The sequence below is a fragment of the Dryas octopetala genome, chromosome 2 (genome assembly GCF_963921425.1).
Source record: "Dryas octopetala chromosome 2, drDryOcto1.1, whole genome shotgun sequence".
Classification (NCBI taxonomy): domain Eukaryota; kingdom Viridiplantae; phylum Streptophyta; class Magnoliopsida; order Rosales; family Rosaceae; genus Dryas; species Dryas octopetala.
Window position 1 is genome coordinate 1224305 of NC_141367.1, and position 17234 is coordinate 1241538.

The 17234-nt window shown below is 35.4% G+C and overlaps 2 protein-coding genes across 2 annotated transcripts; one reads left to right on the forward strand and one right to left on the reverse strand.

Moving 5' to 3' along the window:
* Positions 1–436: 436 nt before the first annotated feature.
* Positions 437–10788, forward strand: LOC147292369 (transcriptional corepressor LEUNIG_HOMOLOG-like). Its single transcript, XM_086231783.1, has 18 exons — positions 437–684; positions 866–921; positions 1025–1122; positions 1351–1460; positions 1569–1852; positions 1943–2018; positions 2109–2217; positions 3002–3051; positions 3148–3402; positions 4884–4958; positions 5058–5288; positions 5924–6062; positions 6142–6251; positions 8202–8351; positions 9201–9356; positions 9448–9564; positions 9676–9873; positions 10404–10788. Exons 2-18 carry the CDS (start codon positions 890–892, stop codon positions 10545–10547), a joined length of 2334 nt encoding a protein of 777 aa, XP_086087909.1. The 5' UTR covers positions 437–684; positions 866–889; the 3' UTR covers positions 10548–10788.
* A 4891-nt stretch (positions 10789–15679) lies between these two features.
* Positions 15680–16978, reverse strand: LOC147292370 (transcription termination factor MTERF15, mitochondrial-like). Its single transcript, XM_086232650.1, has one exon. It carries the CDS (start codon positions 16913–16915, stop codon positions 15725–15727), a length of 1191 nt encoding a protein of 396 aa, XP_086088776.1. The 5' UTR covers positions 16916–16978; the 3' UTR covers positions 15680–15724.
* Positions 16979–17234: the final 256 nt, after the last annotated feature.

The following is a 17234-nucleotide window of genomic DNA, read 5'->3' on the forward strand; positions in this document are numbered from 1 at the left end:
ATTTAAAGTATTTTGTCCTAAAAAACAAGTATTCATGTACGAGGGCAGATTCAGAACATTCTATTTTTGACATAAATTTTAACACAAATTTTTAATGGTGCACATTCCACATAAAATTTCAACAATCCGAATCGTCTATTTTTTAACTCTCTATTAAAGGATAATTTTTGCAAAAATTTGAAACCTCAGAAAATATATATATAATTTTGGAAATCACAAGAAGTATATTTAAAAAAACGATAAATTTTAAGAGGTGTAAGTGTAAATGGGACCTTGGATCACCAAATGGTATCATTGTAGTATAAGGCCCACAGAGTCCGAAAAAGGAAACCCAAGCAGCCCAGGTTCGGTTTCCAAGGCTAAGGTTCGGAGCTAGCTAAGAAGCTCAGCTTCGGTTAATGTTCAAAGTCTGATTCACAGCGTAAAACTTGCGAAGTGTTGGAACTCAACTCCATGGACTTGTGATCACAATTCACAAAGCCCTCCTACCTCATGCCCATGCCTTGTCCCTCATTTTCTCAAATCCCAATAAACAGATTGAAAATTGCGTGAATTTTCGTGAAAATATCACGAATTTTTGGGCTGCAGAGCGTACAATTCTCTGAAAATTTTCAACATCAAATACTTGATCAACGACGATCGTCGTTCTTATAGCCTCTGATCCATCAATTTCTTTCTTCTCAGGTTGGTTCCTATCAATGCAATGCAGTTCCAGTTCCAATTCAACAATCTCGCCAATTAATTTTATTATTTTGCAAAACAATACTATATCTTTTTGTTTTTTAATATTGTGGTCATATTATTGATTATGGAAATTTTGGATTTTGATTGCAAAACTGAATTGGGCTTTCTTGGTTTTGAGCAGTTTGGCTTGTATTTGACCCAAACAATGGCGCAGAATAATTGGGAAGCAGATAAGATGTACATACTGTGATTTACTTATTAGTTGACTGTTTCATGCTTTATGTTATGTTTATGTTAATGGGTATTTGTTAAATTTGGTTAACTTTGCTGTGTCTTATAGGCTTGATGTGTACATTTATGATTATTTAATAAAGAAGGAATTGCATGCCACGGCTAAGTCATTCATGACTGAAGGGAAGGTTGCACCGGATCCAGTAGGTAATGGATACTAACTATAGCCTAAAAAATCAAATATTTACTTCTTATTTGCGTTTGTAGTTACCTTGGTAATGCAATACAACTTGTTTAATGTGGATTAGATTATGATCCATTTGAATGGTCCTATTGTCTATGTTGCTCGCTTCCAGTCAATTCGATAGCAATTTTTCATACTTATGGAATTGGAATGCTAAGACCGTGTGATTATTTATTATGTATAATATGCAGCCATTGATGCTCCCGGGGGATTTCTTTTTGAATGGTGGTCTGTCTTTTGGGACATTTTTATTGCAAGGACAAATGACAAACATTCTGAGGCTGCGGCAGCTTATATAGAGGTGACTTTTTAAATTTTAATGGTATAGATGTGGCTGCTGGTTACTTGTGCTACTTATGCCGAAGTTTCTGCTGACCTCTTTATACCCTCCTATGGTGTTGATGTGCAGGCACAACAAATTAAAGCAAAAGAGCAGCAACAGCTGCAAATGCAGCAGTTGCAACTAATGCGCCAAGCTCAGTTGCAACGAAGGGATCCTAATCACCCTCCCATTGGTGGTCCACTAAATTCAATTAGTTCTGAAGGAATGCTTGGGCAGTCTACAGCTAGTGCATTGGCAGCAAAAATGTATGAGGAACGCATGAAACACCCCAATCCTATGGATTCAGAGACATCCCAACCACTCCTTGATGCTAGAGTGGCCCTTCTAAAATCAACAACAAATCATCCTGGGTAAAATACTGGAAGGTCATATTTATTATCAGCTTTCTGATATTTAGTTCTTTTGGTGGCTTATTTACTTGTTTCCACATGCTAAAGCAGTCAGTTGGTTCAAGGAAACCCTGGTAGTGTTAATGCGGCATTACAACAAATCCAGGCTAGAAGTCAACAGACCACTGTAACTACTTATACAACTCCATTTGTGCTGTTTTCTTCCTTTATGTTTCTTTCTAATTTTGGTAAAGCTTTGATTCTTTTTTCTCTGTAGGACATAAAGAGTGAAGTTAACATGGGTTCTGCTCAGAGATCTTTGCCTATGGATTCTTCAATTTATGGGCAGGCAATGATGCAGACAAAGCCTGGAATGGGAAATGCAGGTATGATTGTCTGATCCTTAGAATGTAAGAATTAAGGAAGAGCTATAAACTACATATTTTCTACCAGGCAGGAGGTGAAAAGATTACAGGCATCTTTCTTGTGCTCACTTTCCTACTTTCTTTGTTTCCTTCCACATCTTTCTAGCCCCATCTTCAACTTATGAGGGATAATTTCAGATTAAATAATATTTAGACCTTTCTGTTTAAAGTAAATGTCTTCTAATTAGCGAATGCCTTTTCCATTTAGGATATATGTCTCCTCTATGACTTAGAGCATGATTATCTTTTGATTATTGCATAGTTCGTTAACTCAAAACTAAACTTTGCAATGAAAAAAATAAAGTTATGCTCATTGTGTACAGTTATACACTATGGCCACTGCAGCCCTTTTTTTTTCTTTCCTTTTTAAGAACAAAAAAAGTTAAAAAAAGGCTATTCTTTGTAAAACATCAATGAATGTACCTAGAGTGCCAGGTGACTTCCTGGCTCACAATCCCTCGTATGCATGTTCTTGGTGCCTTGGTTGCGGCACTGAATATCAGACTAGCTCCTTGTTTGGCATGCCTTGGTGCTCAAACATCTAGTCTAGAAACAGGTGGGGATGTCCAAGAAGGTTGATTGCTCAATTCAACTTAGCAATGTTCATTCATTTATGTCAAAATGGGTTACTATTCAGAGATGTTTAAGGAGTCATACTTTTATATTTGGTCATGTTTGATTAATTTTGTTAATTTTGCTAATCATCAAAAGAATTTTCTTAAAACTCTGTATTTTTTGAATACAGGATTGAACCCAGGAGTAGGTGGTCTTCCACTGAAGGGGTGGCCTCTAACTGTGAGTTGTATTCTGCATATCATACGTTCTAGGGATTTATTCCATAAATATGACTAGTCAAATGCTATTAACTGATGAATGTGCCAATATATACAGGGCATTGACCAAATGAGGCCAGGTTTAGGTGCACAAGTTCAAAAGCCTTTCCTGCAAGGTGCAACTCAGTTTCAGCTTCTCTCACAGCAACAACAACAGCTCTTAGCACAGGTTCAAGCACAAGGCAATGCTGGTAGCTCGTCTATCTATGGAGATATAAGGGGATTGCCTAGGGGCAATTCAAATGCAAAAGATGGCCAACCGATTGCAAATAATGGATCTATAGGTTCTCCTATGCAGTCAACTTCATCGAAGGTACGATGACATTCTCAAACTTACTGTGATATTATTCTTAACCTCTCTCAGCCCCTGAAGATTCTGATATTGATGTGAAGTCCTTGATTTTACATGCCATATCTTTTAGTATTTGGCTTCTCTCCAGTTGGGTTCTAACCGGAGAGAAACCAGTTCATAGTGGGAATTCACTATTCTCAATTCAAAGATGGAGCCATGCATTATATTGAAAACTTCTCACACAAACCACCATTTTCTAATTTCAAAATTTACTTAACAGAAAGGAAAGAGACATCAAGCTTCAATGTACTGTATTGAGACTGAAAAATTGCACACAGTGTCTCTCTCTTCTCTTCCACACAAATGTCAATAATCTGTAGAATGTTTTTCACACACCCTCTTCTCTTCAAGCCTTCAATGCACCCTTTTGTGACTGGCAATAGAAAATAACAAATGTGAAACTAATGAATGAGTTAATCAGGTCAGTTCTAATAAACTCCCAAAAATCACATTCTAATCTAATGTAAGCACTAATAACACTAAGATCCCTGCTTACTAAAGGCATATGTAAATTAGAAGGAATTTAAAATTTGGGTCCATAGATATCTGTCCAATATGAGCAATCGATAATTGAAAAAGAAAACATTTTACAAATATTTGGATCCATAGATATTGGATAGAATTCAGTATAAGCTTTTGGGGCGGGGCAAGAACGTTAAACATTGTGGGGTGTTCAGTGTTGGCAGCATTATGAGTCATTTGGATGGAGCGAAAAAGAAGAATTTTTTAAGAATATAGAGGGTTGGGAGTGGATGAACTTTACGAATGAATTAGATGTTGGGCAGCTCTTTGGGCTCCAGTCTCAACAGATTTTAGGGAGATTTCTGTGAGTTGGTGTCTGTTATTTATTAGATTTGGAGATGTTACAGTTTTACTGTACAGTAAGGGCAGATTAGAGAGTTTCTTGTTGTACTTTAGAGGTGGGTTTCTTGTCCACAACTTGTACATTTTGCTCAATAAGAGCAATCAACAAGACCTTAACTTGCTTACAGATTCAATTGAGGCTAAATGCCTAATGATCAAACTTTAAGCTAAATGACTAATAATCAGCTATTAAACTAAATTACTAATAATCAGCCTATATTGATATGTAAAAATGTACCCTGTGTATTGAAAGACATGTCATCATGCAGTCTTCTGGTGTGTTTTCTCTAATAACAAGAACTATATATTAATTATCAAAACCTACATGCATGAGTACATACGTACAATGTAACACATGTACTTTTTTTGTTTTTTTTCTTTCAGCATACTTCTTTGAATTGTTCCTATATCCATGTTGATTTGAGTTCTTGATTGCTTTGCATATGTGCATAAAGGAACTTCTCTAGTGTTAATAGATTTATATATTTTGTCATGGTTTTGATTTCGCCAGAACCTTCGGTGTGTTTTAAGCAGTTATAGTGGTGATGCCTCTCTGAACTTTGTTGTGTTTTAATCAGATAAACATGCCACAGATGCAACACTCTTCCTCTCAACAACAACAGGATCCGTTGCAGCCTCAGCAAGTACAACAGGTTGTGTTTCCATTTATTTTCCTTCACTGTTACAACCTAAATATTTTATAGAGCTCTTATGTTCGAATATTATTTTTATCTATGATTTTCATGTAATAGAGTAGCCGCAAAAGGAAAGGACCTTCTTCCTCTGGAGCTGCTAACAGTACTGGTACAGGAAATACAATCGGTCCTTCACCTAATTCTCAACCATCAACCCCATCCACACATACCCCTGGAGACGGAGTTGCTATTCCTGGTAATTTGCCGAATGCTAATAGCGTTCCAAAAAGTATGATGATGTATGGAGCAGATGGAACAGGTGGCCTTACATCATCCACAAACCAGCTGGTATATAAAGTTTCAAGTCTTTTTATGTAACCTTCACAATCTACAGATAGGAAGTAATATGGATAATCTGAACTCCATAACACATGTTACTTGCAAGTAAAACGATAGGATCCAAAAAGTAGCACTCTTCAGTGTAGATATTTAATTGGAACAAGCAATTACTAAGTAATTTCATACTTTTACAACAATATCTTAACCAGATGGAAAACGAATCCCTCTAATTTGATGGTCCTAATTATTTGATTATATTTTATGTGCTTAGTGGGGTCTGTGTTATGGTGCGTCTTGAATTGGAAAAGTTTTGTATAGGGTTAATAGCAAGACATGTATTTTCTAGTAATCTGAGGTTTTGAATTGCATGTCTTAAGTGTGCTGTACTTTGTGTTCCACTGCAAAATTTGATGTCAAAGATTGCCCCACATATTCATTTGGTTCTCCATGTTTAACTATCTATACCCTTACCATTGTTTCCGCTTAGGGTGCTTTAGATTAATGGCTCACATGCATGTCTTCTACTTAATTTATGTAATAGGACCTCTCTAGTATATTGTACTGATATGTGCCGAATTCCCACTAGGAATCGAACTTTGCCAAGTCCCTTTCAAAAGTATTTTTGTTTAAATTTTCATTTGCAGGATGACATTGATCAGTTTGGAGATGTTGGCTCCTTAGAAGATAATGTAGAATCTTTTTTATCACATGATGATGGAGATGGTAGGGATTTGTTTGGCACATTGAAAAGAAACCCTGCACATTCTGCAGAAGCTTCAAAGGGTAAAAGATGATTTCATGCTTTGAATAGTGTTGATTGATCCAAATGACAGCAGCAGTGACTTTTTTCTCTTCAAATCAGGTTTTTCCTTCAGCGAACTTGGTTCAATCCGTAAAAGTAGTAGCAAAGTTGTCTGCTGTCATTTCTCTTCAGATGGAAAATTTTTGGCCAGTGCTGGGCATGACAAGAAGGTATAATTCTTTCTTGGGAATGAATTACATGTTTTAAACATACAGGTTCAGACATATACCAGTCTTTTCTCCTCTTCTGTTTTCTCATTGGCATATTCTGTTTGCATGTTATTAAATTAAGAATCGCATATCATCTAAGGTCTTAATACTACTAACAAAAGTACAAAGAGCTTGTTATATATAATATTATAATGTTTAAAAGTGTTTATTTATTTATGCTTCCCACAAATGATGGAGTTACTAGTTACTACTGACTTGTATCTATGTGGGTCCAGAAGATGAATAAGGAAATACGATACAGTTATTAAATAGTAATGGGGAAAGCCTTTATAGTTCTATTGATTATTTATCTGAAAAATATATACTGATTGCTACACTCCATAGATGACATTTGAAGTCAACCCTGATTTTAGTGCCTGGAATTCCTTTGTTTCTTTTTACCATAAATTTATTTATTTATTTTTTGGGAAAGAAGGTTTTATACTTTTATGTCAAAAAATTGATACTGAAGATCCTTATGGCCTTTTACCATAATGGTGAATGGCTTTGGTATATATGCACTGGCTCCGCTTGGTTGAGGGGTTTTATAATATTCTCCCAAAATGGCCTTTCTCCAGTTGCACTTGCACATAGTATTGTCAATTGCAGGCAAGCCATTTTTTTGATACTTGTAAGATGTAGGGGTGTTCAAGATCCAATGCAATTCAATCCAATTAAATCGGTTTCGACAATTTCGGCAAATTGGATTGGATCGCAAAATTTACAAAACTGACATCATTGGATCGGATGGCGGATTTCCTCATGAAATCCAATCCAATGTTGTTTCATTTCATACTTTTTTGGTCTTCTACATTCGAAACTATAAAAATAGTGTGTAATGGTGAAATTTTGTTTGGTATACTAAATATGAAAAACACTGTTCTTTAGCATTTAACTTTCATTTCATATATTATTCTATTAAAAGTTGTTGGTATATTTCAAAAAAAAATTTCTTCATTAAAAAATCAATTATCTAATCGAATTCAATCTAATGTCAATTGGTTCGGATTGGATTGGATTCTAACCTCATATTGGATCAGATTGGATTGCAAAATCTACAATCCAATATACATTGGATCGGATGCGGATTTGCTAAAAATTAACAGTTTCAACCTGACAAACACCCCCAGTAAGATGTTTGGGATGGTGGTTTATGGTGAAGAATGAGATAAATGGTCTAAACAAATACTGCCAAAATAACTTGTCACCTCCTATTGTACTATGTACTAGTAGAGGGTTGTAGCGTACTAGCCTTAAACAGGGCTAGCATGGTAATTTTTCATTCAAGACCTTTGATTGTGGGTTTAATAACCTGTGCATGCATGGTAAAACTAGTGGGGAAAAAGACACTCAGAACACAGAGACACACACATGTATATATAAAATAGAGAGAGAGAGAGAGAGAATCTGTGGTGGTCCTGATATTTCCATGTTGCTATAGTGGCATATACTCGAATTGGCCCCTGTTTTATTTTAGCTTTGTTAACTTTTGAAATCCACAACCAAATAATAAGAAGGTTTGAAAAAAAGTGAAAAACAATTGTTAATTTATGAAATGGCCATAAGCTCTACCCCAAGGATGAGCAATGGGTAGAACCTAGGTTGAAGTCTTGTTATAAGCAAAAATTCTTAATTTTTCATATTGGTTTTAGTTACTTCTGATCTGATAATTGTGACACCTGCTTTTGGGATTGGTGATAATATGAGAAATAAAAATTTCAGTTTTACATTATTTCTTCCCCAAGTCAACAAAAAATCAGATGCACTAGAAAAAGTTTTAAAATTCTTTATTGGAATTCAACATGAGTGACTTTTTAATTGATTGAAACAACAAGAATCATAAGTAAACCAAATTTCAATATCAACAAGAAAATGAATGATGTGGATACTTATCTTTTTCCATGTCAGTAGGTTGTTGTTTGGAATACGGACACACTACAAACGGAAAGCACACCGGAGGACCACACCATGATAATTACTGATGTTCGATTTAGACCAAATTCAACTCAGTTGGCAACATCTTCATTTGACACAACTGTGCGACTTTGGGATGCTGCTGAAGTAAATTCTATGCTCCCTTGCTTTTTCTTTTTAATATTGTCAAATGCATTATTCATAAACAATTTTTGGTTGCCCTTTGTGGTTTTTGTTTTTCACTACTAAATATCTGCAGACTGAAGAATAGTTATTCAACTCAGTTGGCAACATTTTTTATGCTTGTCCATGAGAGCTGACCTTTCATCTCTCTCAAACGAATTATAATTTTAGTGCAATATAATATTTGAGATTGTATCAACTGGATAATCTTGTTGACTTCATGCGTTATTTATGACTGATCTTGTTAGTTAGAAGATTCATTTTGAGGAAATGCTGAATTTTCACTGACGAGAGCTTTAGGACTTGAGATTTTTCAATAGTTGACTATGGACTTTAGGTGAAGTGATGAGGTGTGATTTAAAAAGGTTTCAGATTTGTATCTAGTTTTGGCCCGTATATGTCCCAGGATAGTCAGGTAAGCAACATTGGTGTTATTTAAAGTGAAACATGTATGTTAAGAATGGGTTTACATTGTTGATTTCAACAGAAAACATGATTTCATAAAAGATACGGTATATTTTAAAACAGTCATTATTTGACCTGTCTCCACTTACTTCTGCTTCCATTTTTTATAGCCTCCACTTCTGTATATTTTGTATAATGTCAATGACTTCAGGTCCTTTGTTTTTCGTTGGAAGACCTGAACACAGTAAGCATTCATTACTTAGATTTGAAATGCATGCTCATGAATTTCCTAACAAGCTTTTTCTTTATCACTGATGAAAATTATGGTCCACATATATAAAGGCCACTTATCCTTTTTTCCTGCCCCCCTTGTTTTGGATTCTTAAGTGTTTGAGTTCATTGTTGCAGCCAAGCTATTGTTTACACACATATACAGGGCATACCTCGCATGTAATGTCACTCGATTTCCACCCTAAGAAAAATGACTTTTTCTGCTCCTGTGATGCTAACAATGAGATTCGCTTTTGGAATATCAATCAGCATTCTTGCACTCGTGTTTCTAAGGCTAGTATTGGGACCCTCCTTTAATTCTTTCAAGTTCATGATTAATTTTGGTTTATTTTCTGTTCTAAATCTCAGTCATTTAATGGTGCAGGGAGGTTCAGCACAGGTGAGATTCCAGCCGAGGATTGGACAATATTTGGCTGCAGCATCTGGGAATGTTGTGTCCATATTTGATGCTGAGAGTGACAGGCAGACACATTCGTTGCAGGTATAATTGGCCATTGTTAAGGTTTCATTTGCTCTGTAGAATCACATCTGAAATGTATGCTATATTTTCATATGTTGTTACTAATCTGACAGCACAATCTTTGAATCTCAGGGCCACTCCACAGAGGTACACTCTCTATGTTGGGATACAAATGGAGATTATTTGGCATCTGTAAGTCAAGAGTCTGTAAGAGTGTGGTCATTATCCTCTGGAGAGTGCATTCATGAGCTCAGTTCCAGTGGAAACATGTTCCATTCTTGTGTCTTCCATCCAAGCTACTCCACTCTATTGGTCATTGGAGGCTACCAGGTGAACTTTACTGTGCTTTGGTGATGTCAATGAAATTTGGATTAATTTTCTCAAGTTTGAAATATCTAATAATATCTATTTTCTCGGAAGTGGGCTGGTCAGTAGCCACTTAGAAATAGAAAAGAACAGATTATTCCTGTAGATTGTTTGGCCACAAGTAGATTTCAGAGATATTACATGACCAGCCACTTAGAAATAGAAAAGAACAGATTATTCCTGTAGATTGTTTGGCCACAATTAGATTTCAGAGATATTACATGACCAGCCACTTAGAAATAAAAAAGAACTGATTATTCCTGTAGATTGTTTGGCCACAATTAGATTTCATAGAGATATAACATGGAAAGAAAATTTCCATTATGATTTACTGCCCAAATGCTATGTAAAAGCAGAGTGGAACTTTCTTATGCCAATCCAAATGCATTTCTTGAGGGAACATCTGATTTTTTAAATCATTGAGACCGAATTATTTTCTACATTATACTGTAGGATGCTAATGCTGATTTTTCTTTACATTTAAATGCTTGCAGTCATTGGAGCTCTGGAACATGGCTGAGAACAAGTGTATGACGATTCCTGCACACGAGTGTGTAATATCAGCTTTGGCACAGTCACCAGTTAAAGGGATGGTCGCCTCTGCCAGTTATGACAAATCCGTTAAAATCTGGAAATAAAGTTTATTGATTGTTGGTTCATGGTCTCCCCAACTACATAGAGAATAAAGTTCAAAACATAGAAGCTCGTCGTGTAGTTAATTTGATTTAATATCTTTTGTTATTTATTCTTTTTTCCACTTAATACTATTTTTTTCCTTTACATGTAATAAGGTGATGATTACAGTTTAGATGTGTTAAAGCGACCTACATACATGTTATCTCAAAAATGAAAGGTGCGATTGGATTAAATTCGATAAAATGCTGTTTTACGTGAAAATTTCAAAGGGCTCCATTTGAATCAATATACATGTACAAAAATTGGCCCAGCTGCTAAAGGAAATCTGATTTTCTTCTCTTTTTCTTTTTTCCTTTTTAGTAGAAGAGCAAACAAATGAATTTACTAACATTTGAATAGCATGTTGGGTATAAATAAAAGGCTAAAATATGCTTTTGGTTCAGACCCGATTCCATTTACTGATTTACTTGGTTCCTATTGTTCTTCCTATTTTTCTAATTTCAATAAATTTATCCTTTGTTAAGGTTCAGTATGATTTAAATGGATAATTTCGTTTCTTCATATTTTCTCCTAAGAGCATAAGATGACCGCTCTAAAACACTTTCTTGACCCACCTCCACCCGACCCAGCCAGCCACCCCACCGATGTAGCCACAAATTAATCATAATGGGCATGATAACAATAGAAAATTTTCTCCTTCACACTATCATCTAATAGAAAAAATTTCAGCTACTGATTATCTTAACTTCTTGATAATTGTTGTGAGAGTCAACAAACTACGGTTTACAAAAAGATACGTGCAATTTTGTGTCATCTTCTTTTATTTAGGAGACTGTTCACTAGTTTTTAGTTAAGGTTGGCCAAAATTTAGCACGCATGTCATGAGAAACACATAGACCAAGAACATCATGAGCACAAGTTGGGCTCAAACTAGGCATCACTCGTTTAACATGAATTTTCCATTTCTAAAGAACTTTTAAACAAGAAAATTCAATTTTTCAAGGAAAAAAATGTTAATATTTAATCATTAGAAATAAAAAATCATCATAAGATTATTTAATATACGGGTGATGTTTGGAATCTAATAGATACGTGTAAGCTAGGTTTGCAATTGGAACCCAACTAGAAAAAAACTTTACCAAGTTTAGAAACCTATAAAAACTTCTTTCGAGGAATGGGCTAGACCGGGCGAGAGGAGTTCCTTCCAGGGGAGCATACAATTGAAGATTACTAAAACCATACCAAGCATCTCAGTTATACACAAAATAAATAAGAAAATAAAGGATTTGTTGAATTTCAAATATTAAGAGGATGACCAATTCACCTCAAAAGAAAAATATCGCCTCTCATCGGCAACTAATCTAGCTCCTAAAATATATGACATTGTTGATCCATCCACAAGGCCATAAAAAGAGAGAAATTAAGGGGCAGGATCCCTTTAGTTATTTCCTAGACCAAAACTTTTTCTTTGTAGGCTTTAGGTTAGGTTGTGTCTAGTCTATGTCCATGGAAGGGTCAAGTGAAGCATGAAGATTGTCTTTCTAAAATGAAAAGCTTCTTTGGTGTATTGGTGTGCTTTGAGGTTCAAATCTTGGTTAAGAAAGTTAAGTTTTCCTAGACATCATGCACGCATTTTAGGTTGTTAGATAGCATGTTTATGGTTGAGTTGGGTTGGGTTGCATATATGTTATAGAAGTTGGTTTGGTAAAAAGAGTTTTGAAAGAAATGCTTACGAATAGAAAAAAATTTAAGGTTTCAAAAAGGTGCTCAAGCTTGTCATGGCAGCGAGCAGGGTGCTCGAGCTCCTCAAAGTGGGGCTGAAGCCTTCCCTGGCAGCAAGCAAAGGTGCTCGAGCTCCACTTGAATGTGCTCTAGCACCTACTGCAAATTTTGCTCATTTATTCCTTTTTCAGCTTCATTTTTTAATCTATTTCTATTCTAACTTGGGTTGTGAATACATCAAAGCATCAAGTATAAATACATAGACTTTTTCTTGGTTGCTTGCACCAAATTTACTTTTGAGAGAATTTGTATCCTAGGTTTAGTGTGTGAGATTTTATTGATTCTATAAACATCCTCTTTGCATAAACACAAATCATATTGAATAGTTGATCTTGCATAATCATAGATAGTTTGAATTGATTTTATATTATAAAGCTATTCAAGTTATCACATCCATTCATTTATTCTCCATCAAGATTTTGAACTCCAACTTCAAGGTCGACGTCAGGTTTGGGAGTTCTGGTCTCTTCAAATTGTTGGCAAGTAGGTCTCCATGCAATCTACACGATCAAAAAGCTACAAGTGGTGTGAGGTTAGTTTATCTTTCTATAATGAGTCTAGATAGAGTTTAAAATCAAGTCGATCACTAGATGTATCTAATTAGGTTATCGTATTAGATTGCTTATATGGACTAGATCTCTCAACTTTTACCCAGTAGAGAGTTTTCCGCGACAACAAATCTTGTGTTCTTTGTTTGTGTGTGATTGCTTTATTAAATTGGTTGATTCATATCTAATTAATTCATTGCATATTTATTTAACTTGGTAAAATTTAAAATTGTGATAATTCCCCCTCTAGGTTTATTTAGTGGTCAACTAGGGAATTTCAGTTATTTTTATTTCTACATTTGTTTCTTTCTTACTTTCGATTTTGGAGACCCACCAAAGCATAGTTTATAATCTCTCTCTTTGTTGTGAACATTGACCTGCAATAGTTTATAAACTCTTTTTGCGGAGTATATGAACTCTATTTAATTTTTCATTGATCTAAAGTTGTCCCACAATGCTTATACAAATAATTTTAAGGTTTGTTGACTTAAAGTATCAAATTTCAATTTTTTTTAGGGTAAATTACAATTATATACCTCAACTATACATCACTTTTCAACTTGGTACCTTAAGTTCAAAAAGTTGCATTAAGGTACACAAATTACGAAACCGTGTCAATTAGGTACCTCCGTTAGTTTGGCCGTCAAAAAAGCCGTTATCTGATGACATGACACACCACTAAAAGACTTCATTTCAATTTAGTACCTCAACTTTACCATATTTTTCAAGTTCATACTTCAAGTTAAAAAACTTGCAAATAAATAAATATTTTCCAGTTTTTATCTCAACTTCACCCCAACTTTTGACCCATCAAATCTTCACCAAAATCAACAATCTTATTCTCATTTTGAAGCTATGAATGTCCTATTTATAACCATATATAAATAATTCAAAAATAAGCTATGAAACGTGAGATAAGTAGTCACAAATTAGGCTACCCAAAATTGACAATTTGTTTGAAAAATTTGACAGTTTCGGGTAGCTTACTCTGTGACCAATTGTCTCACATGCCACCACTCGCGGTGGCTGTGAAACCCAAAACTGGGATTTCAATTCCTTTTACAATCGGGCCAATCCAATTCAACTAACAAGTAGAGGAGGGAGAGAGAATCGAGTTGGTTACTTGGGTTCGACAGAATCCACCGTTGAATTTGCCATAAATTGGTTAGGAAAGCCGCGACCTTTGTGGCTTCGATCTGCCACACTCGATGGTCAAATTTCCCTCTCTCCCTCTCCCCCTCTCCCTCTTCCCCTGTCTCCTTCTCTTTCCGCCACCCACCGACCTTGGAGTTAGCCACTCTGATCTAGGCAGAGTGGGAAAAATGAGAGTGAGAGAGAGAGAGAGAGAGAGAGAGAGAGAGAAAGAGAGAGAGAATTTGTAATCTGTTTTTGCCAAAAAAAATTAGATTAAACATTCTAATTAACTAGAATTTTTTGTTTAAACATTATATTTTATATATTTATTAAATATTGTATGAGATGAATTGACGAAAAAACCCCTAATTTTAACTGTGATGGCAAATGATACATTGTCACGTGAAAGTAAGATTGGATGGCAATTTGTAAACTTTTTTAGCCTGGATGGTGTTTGTGCATAGGACTCATATTCTAGATGATATTTATGCAATAAAGTCTATAGTTTAAGGCTTAAGCTTTAATGTCTAGTATCTAGGTTGTACGTCTTTATTCTTCAAGCCTAAATCAAAAGTCTTAAACTTTTATAAAGTCTGAATTCTTATGAACTCCATATAGTCACAATTGTAACTACATGACAATCACAGTTCACAATTGTGACTGTCGGATAGTGCCTAAACTACACTTTCTTGCTTCTGGTTAGTGCCTAAACTATAAAAAAATTAAAAAAATCATGTCTTACTGTTTTGCTAAAGAACTATTGACATTTGGTATTTAATCATAATTTAATTTTAATTTGATGTTCTTCTCAATGAGACAACACAAATTATTAAAAGAGAAATAGCACATTTCCTCCCAGCATTATACAGTTCATTATGTAGTTACTTTGATTCACTCTAGTTCGGTGTTCTATATTACTGTGAATAATTTTTTTTTTTTATGCATTTTTATATTTCCTTTTTTCTTTTATCTCTCATAATTACTTTATTTTGAATGTTCCAGCAGTAAAATCTATACCTGTATAGTTTGTATTGTTGTTATTGGTTGAAAATGAGCAATCCAATAGCTACAGCCGACAATGGTCTAGAAGGCATGAGCGATTTGGAGTGGAAACCTAGAATTAATATGCAGTTCCAAATTCCAATCTAAAGAAAGCATAGAACCAAATTTATGACATAATTTGTGGTCCAATTATTGTCTTAAAGCAATAACTCAAATAAAAATAACTATTAGAAACCGTGACATAGAGCCATAGAGGTTCCTTTCCCTTTAAAACTATGATTTTAAAGACTTATAATTTGTCTGTTGAATAAGGCTTTCACAATGAGAGACGATAATCTATTGACTACAATCACTGCATGAACAAGAAATAAGAAACCAAACAAACATCTACCCATCTTGTCTAGAGGGATGCAGAGAAAACACTTAAAAGGGGAGAGGGAATGCTTGAAGAAGAAGAATACAGAAAACACTGAGAACTGTGCGAAATGGCAGAGGCCAGACTTACAATAAAGTTGTGTTCTCAAATGATGATTGTGTGAGTCCAATGATGGGAGCGTGCTGGAGCTGTTGCCACCATTGGGGGAAGTTTGTATGACTATTTCATTCAAGTTTTTTTAGGTCATGAACTATTTCATTCAAGCTGAACAGACAAGGTCAGGAACCTAGGCTGAAACATAAATTTCTTTCATTTTGTTACGAGATATACAAAAAGATCATACATCATGGATATCCAGTTTTCCTTGATACACACTCAACAACTGAGGTAATAGGTGGAGATATCTGGTCACAAACCTCTCCAAGAAGTACTTCTCTGCAGGCAGCACCACATAAGCCAAACTCAAGTCTTCATATATCAATTCTTTTAACAACAAAACCTTAACAACCTTACACCTTGGAACAAGCCTCTTCTCCAAACTGAAACACAAAACCCCAGGGCATGTTGTGGCGATCTTTGTGGACGACCAGCCCATCTTGTTCACCAGAAAATCCATTGCCTGCATTATTTTCTTCTCTGACAGAATCATACACTGGGGGCTCTTCCTGAAAGCAGTCACAACATCATTTTCAGACCAACCCCATTTGCTCTTGTAAATTACGCGATTTCGGTTCCATATGGACTTGCTACTCTCACCACACAATGCTCTTAGTGCTGACACAGAAGTAGATTTCTTCATATTAAATCCCATTTCCTTAACCTCATTCACAACTTCACGAAACTTTTCATGTTTGTGCATCACAATTCGGGCGTTATGAGCTAGCAACAGACAAATGCATAACTGGGGCATACCCAGTTCTCTCAAAAGCTCAATATTGGCCACCACATTCTTGGAGTGTTTATCCAACAAAAACCATGACCTGCTCTTCAGAACAGGAACAACATTTTCCTCAGAAATCAGACTTATGAGGAAATTGTAAGATGGTATAACCTGTTTCTCCAAGCTTCTTGACAAAAGGAGTGGATTAAAAGCCAGAACTCCTGCAAGGTCCTTCCTTGAAACTCCAACAGAGCTGAAAAACTCAAGCTTAGGCAAAAGGGTTTTCTCAGGATCGGCTACAAGGACTTCTGGGAGTGACCTCACAAGCTTTGAGATCTGGGTTTCGGAGAGTCCGTGGTTTCTCAAAAGGGCCAAAACAGAGTCGGCTCCTTTGAGATTTTGCTGCAACTCCACCTTCTTGGATGCTGAAATTGCATCTTCTGGGGACAACCCACATGAGTCTATAAGGTAGGTGAGTGTCAACTTGTGTTGGTTTGCTAAGATTGCAGAGATTTCTGAGGTGATGGGTCTACAAAGCAACTGGTTTTGAGGAAAAATGTATGAGGGTTTTAGATCTCCAACAATAAATCTTTTGGTTCTGGAAAATGTGCAAGAAACGATTGAATAACCCAACCTGAGGGTCTTCATGTTGGATATGATGATCAATTTTTTCTAACCCATCATATTCGATTCTTCATAAAATCTAAAACCCTAGCGTGGTCCGTGTGATTTTCATAAGGTAGAACGACACCGTTGCTCATACTCATCCCTAGCTACACGTGCGTTTTAAAGTTATCTCGATTTTTTTTTTTTTTTTTTTTTTTTTGCCCATGGAAGTTGTGTGGATTGTATAGCTATTTCTGCTGAGGGAATGAGAAATAAGAAGGGTGGGTCTATTTAAGAGAAATTTGTAAAACTAATATTTTTTGATTTTTGATTTTTATTAAATATTTTGAATCATTTTTAA

Excerpts from the sequence above, each read along its gene's own strand:
- LOC147292370 (XM_086232650.1), bottom strand. The coding sequence starts at position 16,915 with ATGAAGACCCTCAGGTTGGGTTATTCAATCGTTTCTTGCACATTTTCC.
- LOC147292369 (XM_086231783.1), top strand. The coding sequence starts at position 890 with ATGGCGCAGAATAATTGGGAAGCAGATAAGAT. Across the intron at positions 3,052-3,147 it reads TGAAGGGGTGGCCTCTAACT|GGCATTGACCAAATGAGGCC; the intron begins GTGAGTTGTATT and ends CAATATATACAG. Across the intron at positions 9,357-9,447 it reads CTTGCACTCGTGTTTCTAAG|GGAGGTTCAGCACAGGTGAG; the intron begins GCTAGTATTGGG and ends TTAATGGTGCAG.